This window comes from Caretta caretta, chromosome 10 (assembly GCF_965140235.1).
Source record: "Caretta caretta isolate rCarCar2 chromosome 10, rCarCar1.hap1, whole genome shotgun sequence".
Lineage (NCBI taxonomy): Eukaryota > Metazoa > Chordata > Testudines > Cheloniidae > Caretta > Caretta caretta.
In genome coordinates, this window is record NC_134215.1 from 44,323,281 (window position 1) to 44,335,719 (window position 12,439).

At 42.1% G+C, this 12,439-nt stretch overlaps 1 protein-coding gene across 12 annotated transcripts in view; it reads left to right on the plus strand.

Moving 5' to 3' along the window:
* MYO9A (myosin IXA) overlaps positions 1 to 12,439 on the plus strand; it is a 469,743-nt gene that overhangs the window by 410,647 nt on the left and 46,657 nt on the right. For all 12 annotated transcript variants that reach the window (XM_048865609.2, XM_048865604.2, XM_048865610.2 and 9 more), the window contains 5 exons: positions 1,272 to 1,394; positions 6,676 to 6,756; positions 8,627 to 8,737; positions 10,417 to 10,539; positions 11,215 to 11,364. In XM_048865609.2, the coding sequence (XP_048721566.1) occupies positions 1,272 to 1,394; positions 6,676 to 6,756; positions 8,627 to 8,737; positions 10,417 to 10,539; positions 11,215 to 11,364 (588 nt within the window). The remainder of the gene's footprint in view (positions 1 to 1,271; positions 1,395 to 6,675; positions 6,757 to 8,626; positions 8,738 to 10,416; positions 10,540 to 11,214; positions 11,365 to 12,439) is intronic.

Genomic DNA, 12,439 nt, shown 5'->3' on the forward strand with positions numbered 1-12,439 from the left:
AGAATCACATCAATAGTCCGGTTACTCCCAGTTCCAAAAGAACAGTCACTTACCCCAGGTCAATTGCATCTTACATCTCACAAAGACAACTCTTGTAGCCAATTCTATAACAAACTATATACAGATTTATTAAAAAATGAAATGAGCTATTTTCACAGTTAAAGCAGATAAACATACACACAAATGAGTTGCAGTCTTAAATTTCAAAAGGTAATAGAATATTCTATATAAACTATAGCAAGCTTTATATGTCCTTTAGGGCTAACTGGCATTCTGTTGCTTATGCCTAGAAAACCTTGCATCCCAAAGTCCGAACAGCATAGAGGTCCAGTTCCTCCTTGTTAGTGGGTTTTATTCCCTTCTCCCATGAGCTGTGGGCTGCAAACTCAGCTGATGGAGGAATCCACTTGCATGATTCATCTTCATGGGGTGGGAGAGCAGAGCACCACGATCTTTTGTCCTCTTTAATGTTCCACAATAGTCCATCTGGTGATGATGGGCCTTTCTTGTTGGCCAGGATGTAACAACTTCTGTTGGAGACTAGCACTTCACACTAGTTAATGTCTCTCTCCTGTCTGGTGATTTATACAGTGTCAGAGGCTCACAATACAAATGCTTATGCATTACCTTACAATATGGGATACAGATTTTATAAGTGAGATTAATGCATGCAGCAACTCACAAGCATTCAGTAAAGTCTAAACACTTTCTGATAATCCAGATACCTATTTTAATAATACTAACACAGTTGAGCCAGACTGATTCCAGCTCTGTAGTTCTCACTGTTCAGTTGAGACAAGGGGTCCTTCGCATGAGATGGCATCTGGTTTGCCAGCATCATACCATATATGAACACACAGCATGCATTAAATCTAAATAGACTCTTCTAAGCTTTTGCTAACTTGGAGCATCAAAGAGGCCTGAAAATTATGCATATACAGGAGCAAATCTACAAAGCCACATGCTCCTATGACTGTCACTCATCAGCCCCCTCCCACGACCCTTTCCTGTGATCTACACAAACCTGCTGTGTTATGTGCATGTTTCGATTGTAAGCTGTTTGGAGCAGGGATTTTATATATAGTCTGTACAGTGACCAGCCTAGTGGCTACCATAAAAATTCCCAGTTGTGAATATTGCAGGGGGCTTTGCATAGGATCATTACCCTAAGGGGAGAGGGATTGGGGATACAGTGGGAGAAGGTAGACCATATGTAGTCAAAGTTCTTTTTGTATAAAAACTCTCTTCGTTTGTTTTGGGTTTTTTGGCAGCACTTGTTGGAGGTGAAATCTCTTAAGCACCTAACTAACCTGACACTGCATGATCGCATTACAAAGTCTCTTCTCCACCTCCATAAGAAGAAGAAACCACCCAGCATCAGTGCACAATTCCAGGTAATTTACAGTGTTTACTCCAAATGTGAAGATGCGCAAGAGAAAAAAAAATTGGTCGTGGGTGCACTCAAAACAAACACCTGCATGGGTCCTCAAGATGCAAAGTATGGTTCTCACAGGCACAGAACTCTCCTCTTTAACCCTATTCAGAACATGAAAACAGCTAAGTATGTGTAGCTTGGCTAAGCAATTATGTTTAGGGGACATATGTCTACTGATACTTAAAGGATGTAAATACTAAAAAAGAGAGGGATTACTTAGGGTGAGTATAACAAAAAGCAGTGGGATGAAAATAAGAAATGTAAGATTGAGGCAGCCTATCAGGAAAAACTTCCAGACATTGGGGTTTTAGACTAGCGTAATCTTCCAAGGGACATGGTGGAAACCCTTTTGCTCAGGGATTATAAACTAGAGTGGACAAAATAATCAGCCAAGTATTGTAGGGAGCAATCTTATATTGACCATGGGATGGACTAGTCCCTGGTCTTTTCCATCTCTAACATGATTTTTGAGGGGTCTGTCCTTGCCTTTCCCAGTTCCCTAATTTTTCTTACACACATACCCATACATGGCCTAGCTCCTTCTCTGGCCCTATCACTATGCCAATTTCATTTTGTGTTGGGGGAAAAAAGGCAAATAGTGTCCCTGATTCTATTTTCAAATGCAACATGACAGTTTTGGGGGGAGGAACTGAAAACCCCCAGAATGCAGCAGTGGTAATTACACATGCACAAATGAGGCACAGGTTTTTATACATGTCTTATTGCTTGGCACCTAATTCTGAAAACAGGCCCCTTTGTGGGGGTTTCTCTGGGGAATCCATCAATAAAAGAATTCGGAAAATGATGGTATTTAAAAGTGTAATTATTGGTATGATGTGTATCTCAAGTTCAGTTTGTGTTCATGCCAGTTAGAATGTAATTCCTTGGAAGAGCCCAAAAGGGAAAACACTGCTGCTTTAGCTCCAGAAATGCATGTGAATTTTGTTGAGGCCAGCATTTGTTGTGCTGTCACTATTCTGCACCAGTTAAACTGCCATTTTGGGTAACTGAAGCTAAAAAAACTTCTCCACCCTAGTTACTGTGGATGCAGACTTGGAAACTGCAGCTGTCAAGTCTCAAGACACATGCACAAGTGTGTGGTAGTATTAGAGAGCAAATTTCATTTAAAATCAGGCATGTGGTCTTGTTTATAGAAAATATTTTCTAGTTAGCCTGTTAATTTCAAAAATGTTTCTCTGGGAATTAGTTAATTTCTGGAAACATGTTATACAAAACATGAATGCAACAAGTGCCCTTGTCTCTCTCATCCGAGAGAAAGAGGGAGTGCTACAAAAAGGTAAGCCTCAGCTGGCTTTCATGCTCACAGCTTCACTCCCTGGAGTGTTCTTTTGTGCAAGAAGTAGATCTAAAATATTTACCAGTAGAACCTCACTAATAGATAATAAATAGCTACGTAAGTTGGTCCAAGTGGTTCTGTGACACAGAATCACAATAGTGTTCTCCCCGTTCGTGCTGTCTTTCCCAAATAGTGCACCAGCCAATTGTTTGCAATGATAAGAGCAGTCATTTTCTAACTGCAGTCACATACATGGTCACCAGGAATCCTTAAAATGCTCCAATGACAGCAAGTTAAATAAACTCCATATCCTGTTTCCATGTGTATTCTGCTGGAAAAGTTATCATAATCACTTGAGTATCTTGTAATTGTTAGTTCTAAGTAAACAAAAATGCACTGCATATTTCACCTCACTAATCCAGTTTGGAATTTAATATTCCCCTTGAGAGACTAAATCATTCCACATTTATACTGTGATAGAAATGACAGGCTCATTGTCATTGTAGCATGAAATCCTCTGTAAATAGAAGAAAGGGAAAAAAGGAGCATAGCATCATTTTCTTTTGATTTTTTTTATTATGTTTACTCTTCTGCCCCACTTTAAGATTTCTGATCAAAGAAGTTGCTGCTCTTACAATAGGCTGTGATAATGACAGCTGTGACTCGAAACCATTTGAGCCAGTGCAGTGCAATAGCATTCTTCCTTACAGCTTTTTCCTCCTCCCTCTGATTGGATGCATCTGTGCTACTCTGTCCTGGACTTTAGGAGTCTTTTTTTAAAAAAAAATTCCATGAGTGATAGAGCAGCTGTAAAGCTGGCTGTTTGGGTAGCAGCCACAAAGCAGACTCTGTCACCCAAAATGTGACACAGTAAACATCTGTGTTTCCTCTGTGTGACCCAAGCCCATGCCCTCTTGGGTTTATTGCAGTGTTCTTGATAAAAAGTTTCACAGGTTTGCACCAGACTATTTTCATAAGCAAATACTTGTGTCTTATGAAAGTTAAATGAAATTAGAGTTGTGACGCCCAGCATTTTCCAAGGGCGAGAACCAGAGGGGAAGAGGGAGGCAGCCAGTATGTTGTGCTCATTCTGAGAAATAAACAAGCTTTTTGGTTGTTTTTAAGAGTTACTTTACAAGCACATAATCATGTAGAGCTGCATATAGCTCCAAAGATGCAGAAGGACCACAGGTGCATTTTAGAAAATTGTGGGGAAATCTAAGGGTATGTCTACATAGCAAAGAAAAACCAGCTGCAGGCCCGTGTCAGCCGACTCAGGCCCGAACTCTGGGACTCTTCAACTTCACATGGTCCTACAGCCCAGACTCCAGCCCACGCCCAGAAGCCTACATAGAAGTGAAACAGCTCTTTAGCCTCTGGTTGTCTAGTTGCTGTGTAGATGTACCCTCAGTCTTTGAAATAACTGAATGGGTTGGGTCCTTCTCTATTAGGGGGCGGGGGGGAGGGAATGTTATAATGCCTAGTGGCCCTTTGAATATATATTATGCATATAATATATACAATAAATACACAGCAGAATATCTTTTAGAGCATCTGTATTATTAGAATCAAATCATCCCCATAATTAACTGATGTTAGGATGTATCGTTACTTAGATCATGCCAGTAGTGTGCTAGGCACTTTGCATATACATGTGAAGACAAGGCCACAGTTTCAATGAGCTTGCAGTCTGAATAGCCAAAGTGCAGATGAAGGCTATGAAGATGGAATTCAACAAAAAGCAAAATGATTGCGTGTCTGTCCTTAGCTTCATGTCAACTTTTTTGGAGGGTGGGGGGATTAACACTTCATTACAGACAGTACTTAGGAAATGTAGCGAGTTTAGAGGGATTAGGAATGACATTTTATTGAGAGACTCTTTTAAATAAATAAATAATCCAGTTATATATTGTACATATATTAAGTAAATTGTTCAAATAATGCAAAAATAAGAGATAATTTCGGCACAGTTAGTGCTCCACGTTTGTTACAAATTGCAACATAAAAGCAGAGCCAACTTCAATCTGTCTACCTGGAATTTCCATGCAAACAGTCACTCTTCTCCACACAACATGAGGAGGTCATACATTTTCCACAGATGAGTGGCAAGAGCAATGAGATGGAGTTTGTCTGGGACCCTTCCAAATGGCCTGCTAGAGCATTAATGTCACCAGGCTGTGCCTCTAGGAGAATGAATCTAGAGGGCGCTCTAGATGGAATCTGTCTCACTCAACCCAAGCCCAGAATAGATCTGAAAGCCTCTGCATGATGGGTTAATACTGGTGTTCCATTGGGTAGTTATTTAGAAAAATGTTTTTGAAGTCTAGAGAAAGTACAGGAAGAAATGGGAATCTAGGAAATCCTAACCGCCCAGTATCCGCAGCTTTTCGCATCTCAGTTGAGAAAAGAATATGGTAGAAAATCTATCCGGTTCAAAACAGTTCTGACCAGGAGCATTCTATGAAAAGGCCAATGCTCGTAGTCTAAGGAATTCACTATAAATTGAGCTATATGAAAGAATGGGAGGCTAGTCTGGATAAAGGGATATCAGACAAACTGCGAGAATTGATTTGAAAGAAACCAGCCAACTCCATTTTAAGACCATGCACCAATGAGAACTTCCTCTGATTCCAGTACAAGAAAACCCTGTGAGGTAGAGTCAGATGTTTATGGAGATTTTGGAGGAAAGGGGGTGTTCATTTTCATTGGAATGTCCTCCAAATAATGGATTTCTGAAAATGAGCAAAGCAGATCAGTGGTTATGCTGTCCCCCACAGCCCTCTGATAATTCTCTTGGGCCTCCCAGTAAAATATATATCATTGCAAAGTGAAACTCAAAGCTCATTTCCCTTTTGTACTAAAAACCTGATGTCTAATTGTACGAGGTGGGACTGGAAACTATCCTATCTCAAAATGCAGTATGTACAGTATAGGTCACATGAGCTGCCATTGCTATTCCTGAAGGCAACTATTCATGTGAAAAAAGAACATTTGTGTCTTTATAGCTGCATGTTGGATACAAAGACATTAATGTTCAAGTTTAACATGTTTAGCATATCTAGAGATGTCTGTGGAGCTGGTGCTGAATTGAATGACCCTAGAATAAAATGTACTTCTCTTTGGTGTTTTAGTTGACTTCTGCTCTGTCAGAAACAGTTCTTAAGTTGTGTGACAAAGTTCCTCCTCTACCTTGGTGGGTCTTGTGCTTATTGGCGGATTTGCTCGCCTTGGAGCTTCAAGGCAGCCCTCAGTTTGGCTGTTTTCATGAACCCACAGTCCAGGTCAACTCCTCCTGTGTCTGACCAGGAGTTGGGAGGTTTGGGGGGAACCCGGGCCTGTCCTCTACTCCAGGTTCCAGCCCAGGGCCCTGTGGAATGAAGCTGTCCAGAGTACCTCCTGGAACAGCTGTGCAACAGCTACAACTCCCTGGGCTACTTCCCCATGGCCTCCTCCCAACACCTTCTTTATCCTCACCATAGGACCTTTCTCCTGGTGTCTGATAATGCTTGTACTCCTCAGTCCTCCAACAGTACGCGTTCTCACGCTCAGCTCCTAGTGCCTCTTGCTCCCAGCTCCTTACACGCGCACCACAAACTGAAGTGCGCTCCTTTTTAAACCCAGGTGCCCTGATTAGCCTGCCTTAATTGATTTTAGCAGCTTCTCGATTGGCTGCAGGTGTTCTAATCAGCCTGTCTCCTTTATTGTCTCCAGATGGTTCCTGATTGTTCTGGAACCTTCCCTGTTACCTTACCCAGGGAAAAGGGACCTGCTTAACCTGGGGCTAATATATCTGCTTTCTATTACTCTCCTGTAGCCATCTGGCCCGACCCTGTCACAGTTAATAATTTCCTCAGAGTTTCCTCTCATGGGTGAAATGTATGAAACTTCAGTGTAGGTCACATCTGGCTTTTTTCCAGCTTTTAATTTTTGTTTTCTGCTGCAGGCATCCCTCAACAAGTTGATGGAGACTCTTGGTCAAGCAGAGCCTTATTTTGTCAAGTGCATTCGATCTAATGCTGAAAAGGTAAAGATCTATCATTGCCAAATGCTTGGTAACAAAAACACCATTCCCCGTTTTTGCATTAACCACCCACCACACACTCACTGAAGAGAATAAAATTGGAGGTAAAGGTCAAACTCTGTCTTGCTCTCACTATGTTGTTTCCAGATACTGTGGTGTATGATTTCATTGTTTGGATGGTTCATTAACATGAACCCTGGCAGTTGTGGTGCTTAGGTACACTGTAACTAATCATTGCTGCTTCAGACACCACAAACAACAAACACTGTCCCCTTCCAACATACAGATGTGTCACAATGTCCCATTGGAGTTTCATTGGAATCCCAGAACTTGATAAGAAAGGTGCTCTCACAGAACAGCTGCCTGACTGCAGCATGAGTGGTTTATTAGGATGCACTTTCACCCTTAATTCTTAAGTGTCTGGGTAAAACCCACAATAACTTGGAAATACTTTGGGGTGTGAATTTGTTATGCTTGGCTGAAAAGAAGAAAAAGGACCTCCTAGATGAGTCAGTGTGTGCAGAGACCATTGTTAAACATGTATAGTGGTATTGTTTGCGTGTAATATTATTCTTTCTTGATAAACCACAAATGACCCTTCTGGTCATCATGTAAATAATAATTTGAGCTGTCTCCTTTGAAGTTCTTACAAGTCTGGAATTCATGTCTGCCATGAATGAGCACTAGGGCTTCCAGCTTTAATTTAAAAAAAATCCATATGAAATTTTAATTGAAAAAAGGAAGATACTTTCATAATAAACCTCATTATTCAAATTAACTTAGTTGTACATAACATTTTTCCTTTACATTTTGTAGAAGATGAATTGGTATCATGGACTATAAATTTATAAACAGAGCTGGAACGAAGCTGGCTGGCGTGTGGGATAATAGAGTCTATCCACTAGATCACCATTTTAAATCCAGCCCGATCAGTAATGCTTGAAAGCCATTTTCTTCCAATGGAGTACTTGTGGCACCTCAGAGACTAACCAATTTATTTGAGCATAAGCTTTCGTGAGCTATAGCTCACTTCATCGGATGCACACTGTGGAAAATACAGAAGATGTTCTTATACATACAAACCATGAAAAAATGGGAGTTTACCACTACAAAAGGTTTTCTCTCCCCCCCACCCCACTCTCCTGCTGGTAATAGCTTATCTAAAGTGATCACTCTCCTTACAATGTGTATGATAATCAAGTTGGGCCATTTCCAGCATAAATAAAGCGGGGGTGGGGGGGGAGAAATCCTGGATTTGTGCTGGAAATGGCCCACCTTGATTATCATACACATTGTAAGGAGAGTGATCACTTTACATAAGCTATTACCAACAGGAGAGTGGGTTTGTGCGGGGGGGGGGAGAAAACCTGGATTTATGCTGGAAATGGCCCAACTTGATTATCATACACATTGTAAGGAGAGTGATCACTTTAGATAAGCTATTACCAGCAGGAGAGTGGGGTGGGGGGAGAGAAAACCTTTTGTAGTGGTAAACACCCATTTTTTCATGGTTTGTATGTATAAGAACATCTTCTGTATTTTCCACAGTATGCATCTGATGAAGTGAGCTATAGCTCACGAAAGCTTATGCTCAAATAAATTTGTTAGTCTCTAAGGTGCCACAAGTACTCCTTTTTGCAAATACAGACTAACACGGCTTACTCTGAAACCTTTCTTCCAATGGGTGTTCAGTAATAAACAAGTTGGTGGTCTTGGACTAGTTACTGGGAGTCCATATCATACTATTGGCAACATGTATGTCATACAAAAACATGTCATGTTCTCAATCAACTTCCATGTCTAGGTACTCATGAGTTTATGAAGTGTTTGTGGTTGGGTGAAGTAACATTGTCTGTCTGTTTTTCTCTTTCAGCTCCCTCTGAGGTTCAGTGACAACCTGGTGCTTAGGCAGCTGCGATACACAGGAATGCTGGAGACAGTTCGAATTCGGCAGTCTGGGTACAGCTGCAAATATTCCTTCCAGGTTAGACGAAGTGCTTTTACTTTTTATTCATTTCTGATAAAACATCATATCCTGGTAGATTGAGGTGGCCCATTTTTTACACACACTCTTATTTCTAAATGCAGGTGAATTTAGAGTTCATAAAAGTGAGTGAATAACATGAGCCAGGCATGGAGGGTGGTCATGTGCTAGGCCAGCTTTGCCAATGCACCTAAGTTCTAACTTGCAAAGCCTCAGCTATTCTAGTTCTGAACCAAAACCGCCAGTCATGCAATTGTTTGCACAGAAATGTGTACCTAATTTTCATGCATAATTGCACACACACATCTAAAATCAAGACCATAATGTGCATTAGACTCTAGAATGAATTCACTCAGCCACATTGTGACCTAAGAGGAGTCAAGTCCATGTTTCCAGAAATGAAATTATAGTGCGCTAGGCCCACTGAACCTCCTAAAGGTAGATATCTCTATCAGAGGTTACAGCCAACTGCAGAACTGAGCCTGTTCCTAAACCAAGCAGAATTCTGCCTAAACTGTAGTTGGGCCATATCAACAAAGTGGAATAGTTATGGGTCGATTTTATTTTAAGTAAATCTTTTTTCAATCACATTTTCTTAATTTAATATTTTATTATTGAGCTCTCTATAAAGAAGTTTTTTCATAGTAACTGTGAGCCAGATAATCTCTTCCGTTTAGGAATGAGCTCATATGGCAGCCTCCTGTTACTTGTTTCTGTTTTTGTTTCCTTTCGATGAAGATAATTTGCTCAGGCCAGTCAGCCCTAACTCAGGGAGCTGGCATTTCCTGCCATAATCTGCTAGTGTTAAATGCATTTAGCCATTATGCAGAGGTTCCAAAACCTCACAGCTCCGGGGAGGCTGCCTTGGTTCACACAGACTTGCTTATTCAAAGGAAATATTTCTTTTTACCTGGTGGTTTTATCACATTTTTTTCTGTGTGTGTGTGGTTCTTTCATCAGCAGCTACCACCCAGTTTGTTTCCTGTAGTAAGACGAATGGATAGCAGCTCTTTATGGCATTGAGAATACTGCCATGGCTGTTACAAAAGCTGTTAGAAGGAAGGACTATCATTTCCTCTGTAGGGAACCTGAACCCATTCTTACTTTGGGGTATCTATCTTCAAGGACTCTAGCAAGTCTGATGTTTGAACCATCAAAAATGTAATGTTGTGAAGCTCTGTGTTTTCTGAGATACTCTGCAGGTTCTGGTAAATCCCTCCGGTAATGATTGTTTCTCAGGATTCACTGCACATTTTCACAGAATCTCTTGAGTGTTCCTCTGCAGGCAGACACTGCAGTATCTCCTATTTGTCTTTCATACAATTCTGAAAGTCACCAGTACTATAATTTACCCAGGGTCATGGTAGATTCTCCAGCGCTGACAATTTTAAATCAAGATTGGATGTTTTTCCAAAAAATCTGCTCTAGGAATTATTGTGGGGAAGTTCCATGGCCTGTATTATACAGGAAGTCAAACTAGATGATCACAATGGTTTCTTCTGGCCTTGGAATCTATGCATCTATAATAATGAAGGAATCTTTGAATACTGCAGTTCTTGAATGTCAGTTATGTTTCTGCTAATTTACTAAAACATACCTCATTTGGCCAGCAAATAGTTATGTAACAGTGACATAGCACTGCCCTTAGAATTTAACTTTGGTGGCTTCTAATTTTACAGGACTTTGTGGACCATTTCCATGTTCTTCTGCCACAAGGAATCAGCCCATCTAAGCACAACATCCATGATTTCTTCAGGAAAATAAAGCTCAGTCCAGACAATTATCAAGTTGGGAGAACAATGGTAAATACTTACCCACGGCTCAGACTCTGCACTGACTCTGCCTGTATGTGGTAACTTGGTTTTCATACACGTTTGCATTGACACGACTGTTGTCCCACTTTACCAAAAGGAAATGAATTAAGTGAGAAGGGTTTTAATCATGTCATACACAACACAAACTACTAGAGATTGTTGCTTTCTGTGAAGCCAGGATGGTCTGATCATGCTATTTAAAACAAGTTAGCCTCCAATAATCACTCCACGCTTTGTCACATAACTTACTATTCTATGCTGTGTTGTTATAGCTGTGTCGGTCCCAGAGTATTAGAGAGACAAGGTGGGTGCGTTAATATCTTTTATTGGACCAACTTCTGCTGCGGAGAGAGGCAAGCTTTTCAGCTTACACAGAGCTGCTCTTCTTGTCTCTCTAACTCACTGTTATGAGTTACTCCTCACTCTAGAAAGGGAATTTACTTGTCGACTGCTATATCTTGTGATACACATCCAACATTTCACAGCCACATACTGTAGGTAACTGTCCAGAAGCCTTTCATAGGTATCCCAAAGTAAAGTCAAATGCTAAGCTCTTTACTTGAGAGCATTCCAGATACAGATGTCTGTGGCATTAACTCGTGTCTCCTGTGGCTGGGGAAGCATGACACACATTGTCTTCATTCCTCATGTGCTGCCTGTTAGGTTTTCATGAAGGAGCGGGAGCGCCAGCTTTTGCAGGATTTGCTGCATCAGGAGGTGCTCCGGAGGATTATTCTCCTGCAGCGTTGGTTCCATGCTATACTGGAGAGAAGGCACTTCTTGAACTTGAGGCAGGCAGCAGTGATCATACAGGTAGGTGATAATACTGTTATTCACTATGTATAGCATCATTATTGTGCCTGGCACTTTGCAGACACAAAAGACCAGGTTCCTGCCCTGAGGAGCTTACAATCCTATTATAATGAATAATGACAATGTACTTCTACGGCAGGGAAAGGCAGATTAGAAAAGGAAAGCTTGTGACACTGGAATCCTTAAATCCATTTAAAGCGCTGCTGCAAAAATCATCTTCCTGGCTCCTCGCTCTGACCACATCACCCCATCTTTATATGCTTCCTCTAACTCCACCTTAGTCCAACACAGCCTATTTGTCTTCACTTTTAAGGCCTTTTATGGCCTATCCCTGCCTAGTCTATCATCTCTTACATGCTATAGACATAGACTCCACCAGTGACACCACCCTTGATTGCCCACGTGTGAAACTTTCCAGCATGCACCATCTTGCTTTCTCCCATGCTGCCCAACGTGTGTGGAAGTTGCTCCCTGTAAAACCCCTCAAAGCCGAAACGTTATCCTCCTTTAAACTTCTTCGTAAAACCCATCTATGCTGTGATGCCTGCAAAACTCAATGGTGGGTAAGCAGCTGGTGCATTGTGACCCATTGCTTATGACACTGATCACAATTAAGGCTAAGATTTTTATCACGGCTATTTTAGTAAAAGTCAGACAGGTCATGGGCAATAAGCAAAAATTCACGGAGCCTGTGATCTGTCCGTGACTTTACTAAAAATAACTGGAGGGGTAGGACTAGGTAGCGGGGAGGAACTGACAGGCCGAGCCCCCTACCATGGCAGGGGGCACAGCCCCGGCTCCAGTGGCCACAGCAGCAGGCGCAGCTCTGGGATGCCACGAGGAGGGCGCGCAGCCCCGGCTGCAGCCCCCTGGGGAAGCTGCAGGGCTGGGGCGCACGGCCCCGGCTGCAGCCCCCTGGGGAAGCTGCAGGGCTGGGGCGCACGGCCCCGGCTGCAGCCCCCTGGGGAAGCTGCAGGGCTGGGGCGCACGGCCCCGGCTGCAGCCCCCTGGGGAAGCCGCTGGGCTGGGGCGCACGGCCCCGGCTGCAATCCCCACCAAGCCCAGGACGCTGCAG